The sequence below is a fragment of the Spermophilus citellus genome (genome assembly GCF_964194105.1).
Source record: "Spermophilus citellus genome assembly, chromosome: 1".
In the NCBI taxonomy this organism is placed as follows: Eukaryota; Metazoa; Chordata; class Mammalia; order Rodentia; family Sciuridae; genus Spermophilus; species Spermophilus citellus.
The window spans coordinates 65,343,764-65,362,541 of record NC_138182.1 but is presented as its reverse complement, the minus strand read 5'-3'; the positions used below and the strand labels follow the sequence as shown (position 1 = coordinate 65,362,541).

At 33.4% G+C, this 18,778-nt stretch overlaps 1 protein-coding gene across 3 annotated transcripts in view; it reads left to right on the top strand.

Moving 5' to 3' along the window:
- Window positions 1–18,778, top strand: part of DACH1 (dachshund family transcription factor 1) — a gene marked incomplete at its 3' end in the record, with an annotated part of 409,292 nt that overhangs the window by 168,445 nt on the left and 222,069 nt on the right. For all 3 annotated transcript variants that reach the window (XM_081304371.1, XM_081304373.1, XM_081304372.1), the window contains exon 2: window positions 9,511–9,626. In XM_081304371.1, the coding sequence (XP_081160497.1) occupies window positions 9,511–9,626 (116 nt within the window). The remainder of the gene's footprint in view (window positions 1–9,510; window positions 9,627–18,778) is intronic.

The following is an 18,778-nucleotide window of genomic DNA, read 5'->3' as shown; positions in this document are numbered from 1 at the left end:
AGAATAACAATAGTACCTATCTCAAATGTTTTCCATGATTATTAATAGACTTTGATCACATAGAGAACTTAGTACAGTGCCTGGTAATAGACCTATAACTACAATTATTTTATCTGCTATCTCAAAACAAAATGAAAACATTTGGAAAGAAGGTCTTCAAAGAGTTGGAAATGGCATTTGCTACAGAGGAGAATTTAATGTTATTTTGAGACTAAAGAAATATATGCATATTGGGGCCAAATTAAAGATGATCTGCAAAAACAGAATGATAGTCAACCATAGCCACTGCATATTTATGAACAGGCTTTTGGCATGTACCATTGAAATGAAAGACTAAATATGTGCTTTTGGTTCAGACAAAATATAGCCAGCAGTAATTGTTGAGAAGATGTAGTTATTTGAAATTCAAATTAAAACATTACAAGAAACAAAACTTTTTTTCTTTGTGATCATAGAGTCCATAGCTTATATTAATTAGTTTAGATTACCTGTTTTACTTGGGATATCTTTTATTATTAATTTTCATTTTGTAAAACATAGTTTTAGATTGCCTGTTTTAGTTGGGATATCTTTTATTATTAATTTTCATTTTGTAAAATATAGGAATTGTGAAAAAGAAGTCAATACAGTATTAACTTTTCCTAAATCTTTAAGAAAAACATTTACAGTTGTTTATAACTATTACAAGTCTTGTTCTTTCAAGGGTTCTATTAAATCTTTACACTGTAAAAAAAAATCATGTGTTACATGTAGACTCATCTGTGATGTGGAAGATTCATGAGAAGAAAAGGGAATTGTAAGGTGTTTAAAATATTTTGCTCTTATGTTAGGTTTTTATGGCAGAGATCAAAATACCCAAAAAGCTTAGAGAGGTAAGGTTTATTTTGACTCATAGTTCAAGAGCTTTCAATTCCTGTTTGGCTGACTTCATTGGTCTGTGCCTGAGGTGAGGCAGAACCTCAGAAAGAAGGGGGAAGAGCGGGGGTGGGCACTAGCAGGCTAGCAGGAGCCAGGAACAAGACATAAAATCCCCAAGGGCATGTCCCCCAATGACTACTTCCTCTAGCCATGCCCCACCTGCCTATAGTTATGACCTGTAATTCATTCACATTATTGATATATGAAATGGATTAAGCTACTAAGATTAGGTTATAGCTTCCATAATTTAATCATTTCACCTCTGAACATTCCTGCATTGTCTATCATGAGCTTTTCTGGGACCCCTTATATTCAAACCACAAGATTTGTCTAGACAAACATGTCCCTATGTGAAATTTGAAAACAGCTGCACTCTGGGAGCAATATTATATATATGGATATATAATATATGTCACAGGTATATAAAAATAAACAGTATTACATTTTTAATGTTTTCTTAATTAAAATTTTAAAATTCATTAAATTACTTTTAGTCTTAAAAATATAAATGAAATACATTTTTACAGATAAATAATTTGATATACTTTTAAAAGGATCATTTACCATTGACACAAATTGAGACAAGAAACTATCAAGACCTCCTATTTGATAAAGATTAAATTCAAAACAATATTCACTAAAGTTAAGGCTCCTTAAATTAAGATTAATGTATCAATTCTAATATTAACATAACTAATATGTTTAATGGATTTAAAAGAAACTACTTGGCCTTCCTGAATGGATTTTAAAAAGGGAGGGGCAGATTTATAAGCTTAAAGGGTTAGATTATCCTAAGTATGTAATCTGTGAGAAAGGTACACTAGTGTTTTTGGCTGTCACTAATTGTTAACACAACATACAATGCTTAAGAATGGTTTAGTTATAGTACAATATGTTTTAATCCTTATATGGGGTAATACTTTATTCAATGTTTAGTAGCTTTAACTGAACTGGAAACTTCTGGTATTTTGTCTTTGGTTTTGGAAACTGATTTTTGTACTAAGTAATTTTCCTCTACTACTTCACGTCTACACAGTGTGAGTTTTGAGGTCACAGAAAATGACGATTCTTTCTCAGGAGAGTTGCTAATTTCAACTATTTTTGTTTTTGCTAGTTACAATGTCAGTTTATCGATGTTAGCATTGTGTTTTTGAGTATCAGTGCTTGGTGTTTCTTCTACTTGAGAATCAAAATATTTCAGGTCAAATGACTCCCTCCTTTAGAATCTTTTCCTTTGACCTAGTTATTTCTAAAATTGCCCAGGATTCAACTTACACCACAAAATTTGCTCAACTGTGTATGCGATGATATTAACAGGTAACTGTAACTAAAATTCTCAGGAATCCTTGCTGAGGGAATATAGGGTAAAAAAATCCATATTTTGGCATCCAGTAGAATATGTAAATTGTATTTTTTTGTTTCCTGGACAATAATTCTCAAATGACAATTCTCATGTGCCCTGTGACATACAGAAAATGGTTCCATAATATTTAGGGATCAGGAATATGCATAATTGGAATATATATTATAGTATACATTTAAAGCATCAGTCTCTAAATAAGCACACTCACTGGAAATAACAGGTTTGATGGTGAATTCAGTTTAGTAAATATTTGCTTTACCACATTCCTGGAGATTTGTTATACATATCAACAAAGTGCAAGCTCTGAGAACTTGCCTCACAAAACAAAATACTAAAACATTGGGAATTTGTCAAGTTCTTCCTGAAAACATGCTTATAATTACCGGGTTTGACTGGGCAATTCACAAATTAATTTAAACATAAGAAAATTTTTATTAAGATATATTTTCCCTCAGGACAATTTTATTTTGTATATCTGTGTAAGTATTTGTCCAGTTCATGAATTGAATTACCTGCCATGTAAATAGTTGAGAGGGTTCTGTGATTTGTACTCAAGAGCCATGAGCTGAAGGTGCCCTCCATGTGTTGTTCCCTGGGGATATTTAAGTTTCTGCCCCCATGAAACACTATATTGTGGTCACTGTAGAAAGTCACCTCTTAGATGAGTTAGTTCATAGTTTATTTGTACTGAGAAGTAGGCATGGAGAGATTCACACTCACACCCTCCGAGATAGAGATCACAAAAGGACCAAATGTGTGGAGTGAGATTGAGAAAGTGCTCACCTTTGTTATCATTTCAAAATAGTATCCATTCCAAACTTTAACCATTTCTGAGAAAAAACAACAACAAAACCCCTAAAACAAACCAAACAAAACTTCAATGCAAAGGGAAAAAAATGCTAATCACAAAACAACTAGAGTGTGTACATGGTTGCCTTTCAGAAAACTCAAATTAAAAAAAAAAAAAAATCTACTAACCAGTTAACGAAGTCTAGGGGACAACCATGCATTTATAAACCAAAGATTATAAATCAACTGCTTCTTTCATGAAATACAGGTACACACACATTAATCTTAGAAAGTCCTTTGCAAAGTTGATGGATCTGTTTCCTAAGGTTGATTTAATCTGGAAGATATCAATGATTATCTGTACTTTTAATCTTTTAGACAGATTTTATAATTCTTGCAAGGATAATCATTTTCCATATAATATCTTTTTTCAGAAGATATTTTAGAACTCAATGAATTAAAAAGAATAGAGAACAAATTATCTGAGTTTAACTATGTAGGTACTGATGAAATATATCCAGGATCACAGTTTGTCCACAGTGAATTCCCTGAAAAATATAATTGGAGTATTGAAGCTTTACTTTTATGTTTGTTTTTAAAAAATTTAAACATATGCTTCTGACAGAGAAATTGAAACATTCAGATATAGAAAAAAACATAATTCTTCATCCAGAGATCATCACTCTTAATATTTTAGTATGTTTCACTCTTTTTTTCTCTATTATTTATTACTTGCTTTATTTGATTTTTTTTCTCTCTCTCTCTTGCACTATAATTTGTCTATAGATTCAGGTTTGTAACTTGCTTTTTCACTTTACTTAGATTATAAATATTTCCCCATATTATCATAAATCCATAATCATCAGTCTTCCTGTGTGACCTGTAACATCCAAGTGGATATGTAAATCACTTAGCAGATTATAACTTTCCAATACAAAACAAATTATTTATAGAAATATGAACATATTTAATATAAACACACATATGTAAAAAGATCTCATTTATCTTGGTTCTATAGAACCAATTTACAAGAAAAAAGCGTAGAATATGACAGAATCAGAGTTTTTCTGGGGTGAACAGATTTGAGAGGGCAAATGAACTCTTGTAGATTAGCTCACCAATCACCAAGGTACTTTCATTTCTAAGTACTTATTTTTGTTCCAGGACTCACCCAGTGCTCATTTGCTCCCATGAATTTTCTGTGATACCCCATACGCCATTTCATTTTATCTTCTACCACACACACACACACACACACACACACACACACACACACACAAAAGGCTGTGTCTTTATTTCTTACAGTCCTCATGTCTGGCCCAGAGCTTGTGTATAGTAGCTCTTTTCTCTTGGATAAGTGAATGAATGAAGGATTGAATGGAGACAGGTGGGATTTGAATCAAAAAATTCTACTGATAAACTACTTCCACAATTTCCTAATTTATAGTCATCACAGTCTCTTTCTGGATTTTACTTGTTTCTTTGCTTCTTTTATCAGGGAAAAAGTTGAACTTAATTTCTCAAAAACTACTAAAGAGATTAGTAGGAGGTGATGTCTATGCAGAAGCTTGAGGATTAAAAAAAATCTGAAAGTACCCTCCCTTCAACAGTTCAAATGCCTTTTATTCCTTCAAAGGGTTTAGCTTTTTATTAATTCACATCACTTTTGTTTTCTTTTTTTTTAAGTTGGATTTTTTACTTCACTTTGAATAAACATAATAAATGGACTAGAAAGTGTTGGCTAACCTTATACAGTCATGGGAGAGAGACAGAGAGATAAAAATTAGTATGAGATTGATTTAGTGGTGTAAACTAAGGAAAGAAGACCACCCAGAGGCATCTGTCTGAAAAAGAAACCCTTTTTTTTTTTTTTTTTTGTTCAGGACTGCAGGAGAGGGTGTGCCTGGGTGAGTCTCTAAGTGCTTTGGATATGAAGTATGGATTGGGGCATTCCTAAACTATAGTCCTCTTGTAATGCATTTGGTTGAAAATACTAAAGGAAGAACTGTGGCTACTGTGGGAAGAAGGCTGACAAGGACAAAAGTCTGAAGTTGTGATTTTATTCAAGCTACTGAGGGTAATGATTTAAGTGAGATCTTCTGTTTGACTAGAACTGGGACTGATCCTCTGGGACAGAAGTGGGTCACTATAGTGTGGCTGCTCTTGAGACAATTGATCATTCTGAATACTTTTGCAAATTATTTCACTTCCTCTTTTTGGTTAGTATTTTAGCTTTTCTTTCTAAGAATTACTGATTTCCAACAAAACATACTAGTTTTCCCCAAAAGCCCTTATTTAATTAGATATTCAGAAAAGGTGAGTAACTTGACTAAGGGTATACCTTCTAATAAACCGATAGAGCCAGTATTATAGTTAGATCTGAACAGACAATAAAATATGTGCTTCTGAGCACAGTACTATAGATGGATGGATGGATGGATGGATAGATAGATAGGAAGATAAATAGATTGATTCTCTTGGAAAAATCCCTAAAACTCTATTGAAAGGAATTTGAATATTCAAGTGTTTTATTTTTTTAAAAATTATTTTCTATTTTAGTTGTAGATAGACACAACACCTTTATTTTATTTTTAGGTGGTGTTGAGGACCATACCCAGTTCCCCACGCATGCTAGGCAAGCATTCTACCACTGAGCCACAGCCCTAGCCCTCAAGTGTTTTACAATTAAGTTATCTTCCTTAAGAGTCTTGTGGGAAGTAGTGGTCCTCTAGAAGTTAGCAAAATTGTAATATCGAAAGAATACCAAGTCTGTTAATCAGGGGACCTAATGGTAGGTCATGAAGGAATGACAACAGGAATGAGGTCTTATCAATAAATAAATGTTTCTGCTTCCCCTCAACTGAGAAGTTTTGTATAACTCTCAGGGAAGTTCCCAATGGTCTTATGCTTTAGACAAAAGGGTAAGTTGTTTGACTTGTCTTCCCAAGTCTTTTCTTTTGGCCCCTTCTGTTCTTCATGTCCTATTGCACTACTGCACTCTCACCTAATTGTAAAGTAATCCCCAGTTGGGAGTCTGTTGATGGCTTTAGGGTGTTACCAACACCAAGGGTATTTGCATTTTAATGGAAGGTTTTAAAAGAACTTCAAGCTTTGAGTCTGAAAGCAATAAATCTCTATTGGTGGAATTTGAGGCAATGTGATAGATTGGGCAACAGAAATCTGTGGTGAAAGGAGCCCACTGGGTCTGTTCTAATCACAGCATGAGTTAAAGTGTTCCTACTTAGGAGCCTGACTTCTCCTTCCAGAGTGAAAGCTGTGAGGACAACTCCTGTGGCCAGAATAATAAAGCACTCCTGCAAGGTTTCATTTTCTTTAAAACAAGCTAAAGGACTAAAAATTTAAATCTTTTAACTTCCTCTGCATTTTCTACCTGCTCTATGGCATCTTGATAGAGGTCTCCCATTCCTCTCCCTTTTCTCTGGACTTGAGATGTATATTTAGCATTATGTTTAGACTTGGAACTTCAAACTTTGTGCATTACTTTTTATATCCTGGAAGTTTTTTTTGATCACTGGAATTGATAAGGTGAGATGCTTAAGGAATTTGGGGAGAAATGGCTTCATAAATAGGTTAAAATTTATTTAAACAAATATAATGGGCTAGGTGTCATTCTTAGTTTTAAGGACACAAAGGCCTCATTTTATGCAGTCTGCCATATAATCTTGGTAGCAAAACAGATAAATACGTTACTTGCAAGCAGTGCAGAAAGAATTATAAGTGTTGCTCACCATAAGCTGTGAACTATCACAATGTCTTAAAAGAATACCCAAACATGATATTGTTAGTAAGAAGAATGATTAAGGTTAAGCTAAGTAAGATGAAGATGAGGATGGGTTGGTGTAGAAATGTTGACAAAGGAAGCAACAATTAATGAAGATCGAGTAATAGAGGACCAAAGCAACTCAAGAAACTCTTAAGAAATGTAAATGTGGTAGGGCCAAATATAAGCCATAAATATAGGAATAGAAGGACAGACCTGGAAAAGTAGGCAAGGGCCAAGTAGTAGGGGCCTGGTTCCACACTGAGGAGTATGAATCCAATAAGGAACAATTGATATCTTTAATCGAATGTAAAACATAGTCAAATCCACATTTTAGAAAAATCCTCTGAAATCAGTATGGAGAGTTGTCTTGACTCTATGCTGCACAGTGGGACAAAGTTGGAGGTGGGTCTTGGAAGAGTTTAATAGACTTGGAAACCTTTAATAGTAGCTCAACTAATAAATGAGTGGTTGATCTGGAAGACAAGAGTGGGGGCAAAGGAAAGAGAACAGATTTAAAACAATGTCTTCATAGAGATGATATTTGAGTGAGTAAGAGAAGGAAAAGACAGAGCTGAGTCCTGGATTTTTGGTTTAGTCAATTAGGTACCATTTTGCTGAACCAGGGAAAGTGGAATAGATTTTAATGGGGCACATGCTGAATTCTGATTTGGACAAGCTGAGTCTTAGATTATTATAGAACATCTAAGCAGGGATGTTTACTAGATAGGCATCAATCTGTCTGAATCCCAGGAGGAAGATCTGGGCTGTAGATGTATATTTAGCCATTAGTCTTTAGCATCTAAGTGATGACAATAGAAGAGATCATTCAGAGAGAATGAAGACTATTAGAGGGATGTTGATTGATCCTAGGCAAATAACAAGAGTTAAAAGCCAACCAAGGATGAGGAGTAATAATGAAGAATAAGAAGACTTAGCTAGGGAGATACTTCAGAACAAAAAGCCGGAAAGTATCCCTATTGCTTAACAAAACAGACAAGCTTGCAAACAATCTCCCTGCTGTTTTCCCAAATCCCTCCAGGATCTGACCCCTGCAATAAGTTTAACAGCCTCAGTCATTTTGCTACCTGACACGTTTCAGTTCATTTGAAACAACCTTATCCAATCCTACATTTCTGTTATTTTTATTCTTTTCAGTGTAGTATCCTTTTCGCCCATTCTTTTCTTCTCCACATCTAAGTCATACTTAGGAATTTTCTTCTAATGCTTCCACTGCCATCTTTCTTCCCTGAACATAGATATCAACCTATGTTCCAATGAAGAGGTGGGTCGAAACTTCCTTATGAGACTTAGCCTATTACAATTTGCATCGTAGTTATTTATGCACTTGGCAAGAGTATAAGCTCCTGAAGACTAACAACTCATTCCCTCAAATTATCCTCCATAGTGTAACTGCTTTAAAAACAACAGGTATTTATTTAGTGATTGTTTGTTTAATGACCACATATACTACATAATAAAATAAGAGAAAGGATCTTGAAACTTCTGATGAGTCAAGGGGACTCAGCTGAGGCTAACACAGAAATACTTACTTATGAAAGATATATCTGACGTTTTCGATATATCTAGGTGTATACTGGCCGAATAAATAATGGAAGAACATTTCATAAAAATGCATTCATAATACAGAAGCAAAAAGGTAGAAATATAGTGATAAGAATGTTTGTTCAAAATTTGCTAATTTATATCCTTGATGTCATTTATATATAAGATCAGCTAAGATTTATCTCCTTTTCAACCTCTGATTTGATAATTTTAAAATGAATCTTGTAAAATGGGCATGTAAAAGACAACTACTGCTAAAACATAAGCACAACAATTTTATTTATCTAAAAACAGAAGTAAAATGCTCCATTGACAATTTCTCAATGATGTCCTACAAATAACTCCAAGCCTTTCCAATATATTTTAGTATATTAAAAATAAGGTAACTTAGTGGGGTTGTTCACTTAAATAAAATAAGGGTTAAATGATAACTTGACTTATCTTTTAAATGACAAAAAATAAAGAAATTGCAAGACCTTTTCACACATTAGATATGTATTGTCATTTATCATCTAGATATCAGGCTAGCAGTGCGAAGTAATAAAACATATCATCGAAAAATGTGCTATAGGTCTGAATCACTCTTTCATTCCACCTCCCAGCTAACTGTAGTATTAAATCAAACAAGCAGAACATTTCCTTAGGCAGCCATTGCCTTTTAATTTCCTGAAGAACCTTAAAATATCATTCATTACAAGTACTACACATATTTGGTTTTTAAAAGTCTCATAAATCAATAGCAGGCTGACTGTAATAATTATTACAAGTTAGTGCATAATTTTCGTGCTGAAGGCTGCATGCAGAACTTTAGCATATGCAAACGAGGCAATTCAAACTGTGTATAGATATTAATATGAAGAAGCAGGTAACGAGGTGCAGGCTATGAATTATGCATCAGGAGTGGCTGATCTTCAATGAGGAAAATGAATTCAGCATGTAATCTAATTAGTGATGGAAGTCTATTACATCTAACTGCAAAAGCAACCGTCCTTGAAACAAATTTATTTACAGTCCATGTTACCACTTGAAACAACTTTGAAATGATGTGTAAGACAACAGCTTAATTGTAAAATTTTTTGTTTGTTTGTTTCAGTTCTAGACCTGGAAGGCCTCCTAAGAGGACTCAAAGTGTCACCTCCCCAGAGAACTCTCATATCATGCCACATTCTGTCCCTGGCCTCATGTCTCCTGGAATAATTCCACCAACAGGTAAGATTACTACTTATTAATGCCAAAAATATTAAAAATTAGCCAATTCCATAGATTGTACACATACTTGTTTTTACACTGGTACATTCATGCATCGATTATATTTTTGTGCACACTACAATAACGTTACTGCTAGCCGTTTATTCAAAACTGCTTTATAATCAACTCCATTTCTTTCTTTAAAATAAAATGAAAGAAACTTAATTGAGCACAGGGTTAGAAGTTGCTTTAATTAATCCTCCTACAAATATCAAAAACCAAATAAATAATTGTTCCTATTTTCTTGTTAAGGAATAGAAGCTCAGAGAGCATCAGTGACTTTCTCAAGGTCAATAAACTGATAGCTTTCCATGGTTACTCAAACCCAGGTCTCTGGATTCTATTCTATACTTAATTCTCATTCTGTAAGAACCCAGAAATGAGAGGCATACATTTTAACAGCAGACAATGACTATGTCTAATAGAAATATCTGCTATTTTTCTCAAATAAATTTCTCTTAGATTCATTTAAAGGAAGTTTATTTTTAGAATTTTGAAAATATATAAGTAAAAAATGGTTGACCACATAAAATCTATGCTATAAAGAACTTGAATAAGGTAGTGCAGCAAAAATTAATCATTTGATTTTCAACAAATGATTGTCAACAAATGAATGTGTTCATTAATTCTTTTGTTTACTTATATATTTGTCCATTGGCAGTTTTTCATCAGGAAATCAGCCATATCCTAAGCAAATTAAAAGAATGATGATATTATTATATGACATAATATTTATATTAATTCTCAGAGTCATGGGAGTTTCATATGGAGAGAGACATATAAATGTCATGTAACACAATCTGTATAATATAAATCTGGCAAGAGGAAAAGAAAGATTTCCTTTCGTCTCTGCGTTCTTCTATCAATATTTTCTTTTTCATTGTAACATTTGTCTTTTTTATGTGGCTTAATATGATCTTGGGTTATCTGATTTCAAATTCCATATTTGGGCCAAAGTTCCTTGAAGTCAATGACTATCTCTAATATACCTTTACTTTTGTTACAATATGTGAAGATTTCATTGACCTTTATGGATATTTATCAGACATTAGCTGAGTTTCAATGTATATATTTAATACATTTTCATCAATGCACTAAAGGATTTTTAATAGCAAATAATTGAAATTTCCATAAAAATTTGACTTTTTGTGCTAATTTTGTGGATGAAAATTGAGATATAAAATAATGAAGTCAGTAGTTGAAAGCTTCCCAATTACAAGGCAGGTGTCACCATTTCCATTTAGTTAAGCATGTTTCTCAAGTAACTGAATTCTACTGCATGAAATTCTGATTTCTAATTGGGATTTGAAATTTCTCATTTCTAATTTGGGATTTGGAAAAGGAACTGGAAGCAGATTATTTAGCTTTGACTGCTTATAGTTAATTAAATAATAAAATTTCCTCCTTTAAGAATTTAGATTTTTGGTTCTACATAGGAAAGTCTTTTGTACTAGTTAACTTTTCATATATTTTGTAGTTGAAAAACTCAAGTGTAAAAGGAGAAAGATCTGAGTTTTGGACATAATTAATTTTAAATGAACTATTTTTTGTTGTTTGGGATTTTTCATGGCTGTTTTATGATTATTTTTCTGGATTTGGTAAACTACATTGATTCTCAAAAGTTACTTAATCACAGTTCTCTGAAGGGAAAAAATATATATTCTACACTACATTCATTTGAATAGGAAAGATCTCATTCCAAATTGTCTTCCAATATTTAATCTTTCATGGTGAAGACAATAAAAACTTTATTACTAAAGCAATAGTGAAAAAAAGGATGCCATCAAAATCTAAATGTACCAATACCTCACACAATTAACACCATCCAGTATCTCTGAAGGAAGTAAAGTTTCTAAATAAAAGAAGTTCATATGCCCCCAAAACAAAATATTAAATTAATTTTGAAAATTTTTTTCCTAAAATACGTTACACACTTTTTTGGCTGAACAAAGATGCTGAAGATAGTTTCAGCTCGACTCATCATTGATTCTTAATTTTAGAAGCAGCATCATTTTTTTTTTAAATTTCAGTTGCTCTGCTATTCTTCTTTGATAGGTTTTTGTATCTTTGTTCTTTCTAATGTGCTGTGAACCACCAAAACAGGATTTCTGTCAAGATTATCAAGCATTATATTGAAAAAGACCTTAAGCAGTCATATTCTAGAGAAGAAATAAGGAAATGGAGGCTCCTGAGGAGAGTCCCCTGAGTTGAAAAGAGTATCTTGGAGAGTTCAATGCTCTCTAGAGCCCAGTGAATGGCTTTGGGTTTGTGAGCTCACTACTCCCTGACTCACTCACTTTCCTCTTTTAGAAAGTGGTCCAAAGGAGTGAGGTTGCCATAGTGTGAGTGTTGTACTCAAATGGTCTTATCATAATATATTCCGTATAATTTCTCTATTTACATAAAATCTTTCTAGATGGAGCAGTTTCAATTTTGAAAAATACGGAATAATGACTTCATATACTGGGAAACGTATTCACTATTTTATTAACTGGATATCTAATGGCCTTGGAATGTAGTTTGAATTTAGATTCTAGAGCCTAATGGAAATAAGAACATAGAAGGCATTATGTATTTTTGTATAGGTTATGATTGCTGCATGTGAGCCTTATCATCCATCCATGCCTCACACCTTTCTCCAAGGAACTACTTTTTGTATTGGGGGAGTGGTATTCAATATGAATATATAAGCTTTCATATTCCAGGACTTTGTATTTGCTACTTCTCTTTTAAAAATGATGTATTTTCTTTATTTCCCTGAGAAAGGCAAGTGTGTTATTAAAAAAGTGATAATTCTATATTTCTCTATTCTTGACATTGAGCAACCTGTTTGATAATGTATATACAAGTTTTTTACACTGAGTTTGCCTAGCAGAGCATTTGCCTAGCAGGCATAAGGCCTTTGGCGGGGTGGGTGGGTAGGGAGAGGACATTTTTTTTTTTTTACAAGGAATTACAGTTATTTCTTATCTTTAGAAGATGTGGATTTGGGGGTTGAGGTTCCAGCTTAGTGGTATAGCTCCTGCCTAGCATGCATGAGGCCCTCTGTTCAATATCTACCACCATAAATAAATAAAAGACATGTACTTTGCATTTCTAAAACTGGCAAAACAATTGAAGAGATATAATGTAAATATCAAGATTAAAAGGAAAGATACAAACAAAAATCCCCCCAGATTTCAAATCCCAAAATTTAAATTGTAGCCTACTTTATCAACATTGACTTGTATGTTTGTATTTCTCATGATGGTAGCAATTTAAAAGAATAAAATGGTGTAAATTTACCTTTTAAGTTGCTTAATTCAGTCCAGTGAATTTCAACAAGTTCATAAATATCCATTTATTTATTCCTAGTCATGCCCATTTTTTAAAAATTTTCAAAAGTTGAACATTGGAATTTGTCATAACTCCTGGAAGTGTTTGTTTTCTCAGGCAAAAAAGACTATCATTATATATTTGTTTTAAAAGTCATTTTCCTTTCTTAAAATTATATATTTAGATATTTATAATAAAGAAGGCAAAAAGCAAACAGAACAAAACAAAGAACTGTGAGATTACTTATGGAGTTTTCCTTATTTTGTTTGCTTAAGTAGACCTCTATGTAACCTTAGAAGTGGTTGTGGGCAGATGGTAATTTCCAAAAGTTATGATTGTCACTAGATGCCACAGCAACCGAAAGTTGAAGTTAATGAAAAAAAAAGAAAAAAGAAAAATCGTGAAGCCTCTTTGTAGCACTACCTCCTGCAGTGGTCGCCACATTTATTTTGACTGAGCATTTGTCTTAAATCATTTTTTATAATAAACACTGGTTTTAAATAAATTCCTTTTTTTTTTTTTTGGCCCCTAGAATTGAACTTCGGGGCACTCTACTGCTAAGCCACACCCCTAGCCCTATTTTGTATTTTATTTAGAGACAGGGTCTCACTGAGTTGCTTAGGGCCCCACTTTTGCTGAAGCTGGCTTTGAACTTGAGATCCTCTTGCCAGCTGCTGAGATTACAGACTTGTGCCACTGAGCCCTGCTGCAATAAATTCCTTTTTACAACAGAACTCCAATAACATTCTTGATTTTTATAGAATCATGGCTATTTACAATTAAGGAAATGGTATTTAGGAATTCAGAATGCTCCCTTCTTGTGCCAGCAGTGCAATTTGGATAGGGTTTTGGCCAACTTCCTGATTTTTATCTTTAGGTCAGAATACAAACTGGGTTTGAAATACAAATTTCCTATTAGTATTAAGAAGTTACCTACTGAGTCAAGTACTTGCATTTGACATTAAAAGAAAAGTTATCCAATACCTATTTATTTCAAATACTCTTATCAAATGAACGATTTATAGTTTTGCTTCTTGGGCATTTCTTTTCTCTCACAGTTACTTTGTAGATATATAACCAATATGCATTCAGAGGAAAGAAAGCCACTGTGTGCACAGATACATTATACCTCTAAGGCAAAATTTATTCCTTGCAAATTTATCATTTTTGAAAAATACACGACCAGGAAAATATTAATCCAGAGTTAATCCCATTGAAACAGTTTTTCTGTGTGTGTGTGTGTGTGTGTGTGTGTGTGTGTGTGTGTTGCCAGGGATTGAACCCAGGGCCTTGTGTACGCAAGGCAAGCACTCAACCAACTGAGCTGTATCTCCAGCCCCCAAACATTCTTATTTAAAACAAAATTGAAAGAAATATATTTGCATATGGATTGTTGATACAAAATGTATTTTCAAATATTATGTTCTTTATTTTTCCCCTAAATATTAGTTACCAACAACAACATCTAAGCTACCCTTTGTAATATCAGCATTTGTAATATTTTCAATGCCTTAATCACAGTATTTTCTCAGGAGATAATTCATAGTTTGGAACTGTGCCTTGTATGTTGATAAATTTATTATAATAAATGTATTGTATTCCATGGGGGAACTTACAAGTAAGGAAAACAGAAAGATATACAAGTAAAATGGCCACAAATGGATTGATCATCTCCACTAATAAATTAAACATAATCTACTGAATGCCTTATTCAGAGAGTAAGTATGATGTAAACTATTTAAACCATTATGTTAATATAGCATGTTATAAATGTTTTTTACATTTATATATGGGGAATATTTGTGAGGTTTTATCAGCAGATGTTTTGAGGATAGCACATTTAACTGATCCCTTATATAATGCATGTTACCTTTCAGTATTTTTTGAAGAGAAAAATAAATAAATCTTCTTTTTTTCCTTTATGGAAAGCCAGCCTAAATAACAGACTTGATTGTGTACCTTATTAAGTTTTAAAACTTGTTTTGACACTCTGTTATTTTCTTATGGCTACTTTAACAAATTACCACAAGGTTGGTAGCAGATCAACAGAAATTATTATCTCATAGTTTTGGAGGCCAGAAGTCCTAAATCAGTACCATCAGGCAGAAATCATGGTAACCATAGGCCACCACGCCCTGTCTGGAGGCTCCAGGGGAGAATCCATTCTTTGGCTGTTTAAGTTTTGGGTGACTACTGGCATTGCTTAGTGTGTGGAAACCTTGCTCCAATTTCTGTCTCTGTAGCCATGCTATCTTCTTGGTATGCATTTATCTAAAATTTCTCTGCCCCTCTCTTGTAAGGATACTTGTGATTCTATTTAGGGTATGTTGCCCAATACAGGATAATCCCTTCATCTCAAGATTCTCAACATAATCACATTTGAAAAAAATAAAAACAAAAACAAACAATCCCCCTCCCCCTTTCTTCACCTCAAGTGGCATTCCCAGGTTCCCTGGATTAAGATGTGGAACACAACTCAAGGGCAATTATCAGCCTTCCACACCCAGCAAGTCCCTGCATCAGATATTGGGAGAGGCCCAAATGTGGTCACTGGGGATATGTACACAAATGTAACCTCTGTGAGGTTTTGGTCAATTTTGTTCACTGTGGAATCCCAGTGCTTAGAATATTGCCTGACAAAGAGTGGATACCCAAAATAAATATTTGTTCAATGATTATGGCTAATAAATATTTAGTGAAAGATTTCTGAGAGGAATTGTGCCTCATAGTTACAAATTTCAACAGTGGTGTGTTAATGTAGCTTCTCAAGTCCTATTAAGGCTTCAGATTAAAAGTTTAGATTCTAGGGCCTGATGGAAGTTAGTATATGAAAGGCATTATTTGTTTGTTCATAGGTTGTAATGGCTACTTTATGTACTATCATTAACAGTTGGTAAATTTTATAACTCTAGATTGATGTTCTAGAGAAGCAGTATTTACAGAAATAACATGGCATAATATTAGTCTTTGTAATTTCTAAATATATATATACGTTTATTAAATATAGTATTTATATTGATATATTCATATTATATTAAATAATCTTTAAGGATTAGAATTCTAATTTTAGCCATACTATCTTTGTTTAAAACTAATTTTCTCTATATATATGAATATATAGAACACAAAATTTAACCAAATATAAGTACATAACAAATATATTTACTTCTATTTTTATATGTAGTATAGACTGTAATCAAGTCCTACAGCCAAATCACAATATGCCCTGTCTCTGTTACTAGCATAGAAATTCATAAAAATCCTTTTTCCTAAGCTCTTAGAACAAAGATCTGTTATTTTTAAATTTAATTAAATAACCACATATTACTAGACTTCTGGACAGGCCTCTCATCTACTTAATTTAGAAGAAAATTACAGTCCTTTCTTTCCTAATTCATTTCTCTCTTTTCCAAATTTCTGTTGAGTTCTGTAATCTCATATGCCTGCACTGAACTGCACTAAAAATTATAATTTGCTTACACTTTTCTCTCAGTAGATTTGCAGTAATGAAGTTGCTAATGTCTTTAATTGACTAATTGCAAGGTATTGTTTGCTTCCTTTTTGGTAATATGATAGCTTCTTTGACAAGAGGAGTTTATTTACATTAGAAAAGCAAATCAAATTTTCAGAGTCAACTTCTGATTATGACAGTGGATATTACACTGACTGGAACTCTTGTAGACTATCCACTTTTTTTGTGTGAGATTCTTAGATGGTGTTCTAATCCCTTGGTTACACAATGTTTGCATGTTCTTTTATGACTCCCTGTAATTTTTTGACCAGTAAGAGGTGCTGTTATTATCTCTGTTCCCTCGCTAGAGAAGTAAGAAATGCAAATATTATTCATTCAGGCAAATATTGCTATAGATGCATTTTAAAAATTCCTAAGAATATTGTAAAACAAAAGTTGTACAAAACAAGAACAACAGTATTTGTTTATTCTCTATCTTTGATAGCCCCTCTACTCTGAAACAAACTTCAGAGCTTCAACTACTTCCCTTAATATTGTGTTTTAAGCTTGTTGTTAAGGATTAAACCAAACCACATTGGAAGGTCTTTTTGCTCTCTCCATACTTTTTAAGGATAAGTTTAACAACTTTAGTCTGCCTTTTGCAAAGAAGTAGATTGCTAATTGAAATGATTGACAGAAACAAAAATTTCTAGAGAAATCACCAAAGGGCAAAAGATCATAATATTAATAAAACTTTGAATTAGTGTCCTAATACATTCATTGCCCAAATTGTGGATGAACTTAAGGACGGATTTGAAAATATTCTTCATGAAAAACCTTGAAGCATTTCATTTGGATCTGTAATCATATAAACTGACACTGTATTAGAACTTTGGAAAGTGCTAATATAAACCTTGTTTAATGCATAGGAATATGAAATCCATATAAATGGATACAGAAATGCCATTTAAAACTGTACTTCAGATGGGATCTAGACTTTTTATCTAGTCATGGCAATACAATTTTTAGTAGGACATTGACAAATTGGTGAGTCCTAAGACAGTAGTCTAGATGATATGGATTTGGAAATGATGATGTGCCAATGTCTTGGCTGGGTACAGAATCACGAGCCACCACACAGCTTTGTAGATTCAAACAGCAATTCTTTATTCCCGAACTCACACCGGCCTCTACACACGTTCAGGGGAAATCCCAGTTCTGCTGCCCAATTCACCTACTTTCTGAATCTGGAGAACACAACGGGAACTCAAGGATCGGGCGTGCCTGAGGCAGCAGGATACGCCCTATTCCCCCGCAGGGTACACCTTAAACCTGGAACTTCCCTAAACCCAAGATTGTCTTAAACCGGGAACGCCTTAAACTTGTCTTAAACTGGGAACACCCTAAACCCAAGGACCGGGATACTTCCTCAAACCTGATCAGCTCTAAACCCGGATCCTCCCTGGTCCTTGAGCAAGGTCACCTTACATGCAATGTCAACAACAAAATTCCAAGGCAAGTCCATTTAACATGGGGTATACTGGCAAGGAAATTTTGATGCGTCATTCCGACTTGGCAATGACCCTCAGCAATGATGCTTAATATGTAGAAGATTTATAGAAAGTCTGAATGCACATGACAGCATAGACTCATAGACTCATATACACCCTTAGGTTGGGGGGTAGTAGCTCAAGTCAGAGCACCTGCTCATCCTGTGCAAGGCCTTGAGTCTATTCCACACCAAAAATAAAGCAAAACAACAACCAGAAAAGGATTTTGTTTCATAGAGAATGGTCTGAGAGTAGAATGTATTACCAATAAACTCTAAATCAGTCCTTCTGATAGGAATGTTTAAGAGAAAACTGGGGTGAAAAGTTGTTTGCCATAATTTTATATTTAATTTAAAAACACTGTTTTATACCACATAAACTCTATTCTATAAAAATAAATATAAAAATTATGACAAACAACTTCTCACCCATAATCTATAAAAATAAATTAAATCTATAAAAATAAGTCAAATCTCTCCCTCCCTATCAGCCATCATTTCCCTTCTCAATAATCACTATTCTTAGGGAAATTTGAAAATTATTTTATATTTAAGAGAGATACAGGTTGGAAAGTACCATTGTGTTCCCTTTTAGTTATAAATTTGATGTTTCTATTTTATTTGGATTTTTTTTCCATACTCAACAAGGAAACTTTCTAGGTAAACTATCTATTTCAAGGGTTTATTTTATATTTTTTCAGGGTTGTTTTTGATAGTATTATTTTGGAGGCGGAGTATCAATTCATGTTTGTTTTGGACAGTTTTTAACACTTATTTTTGAGATGAATGCTTCATATT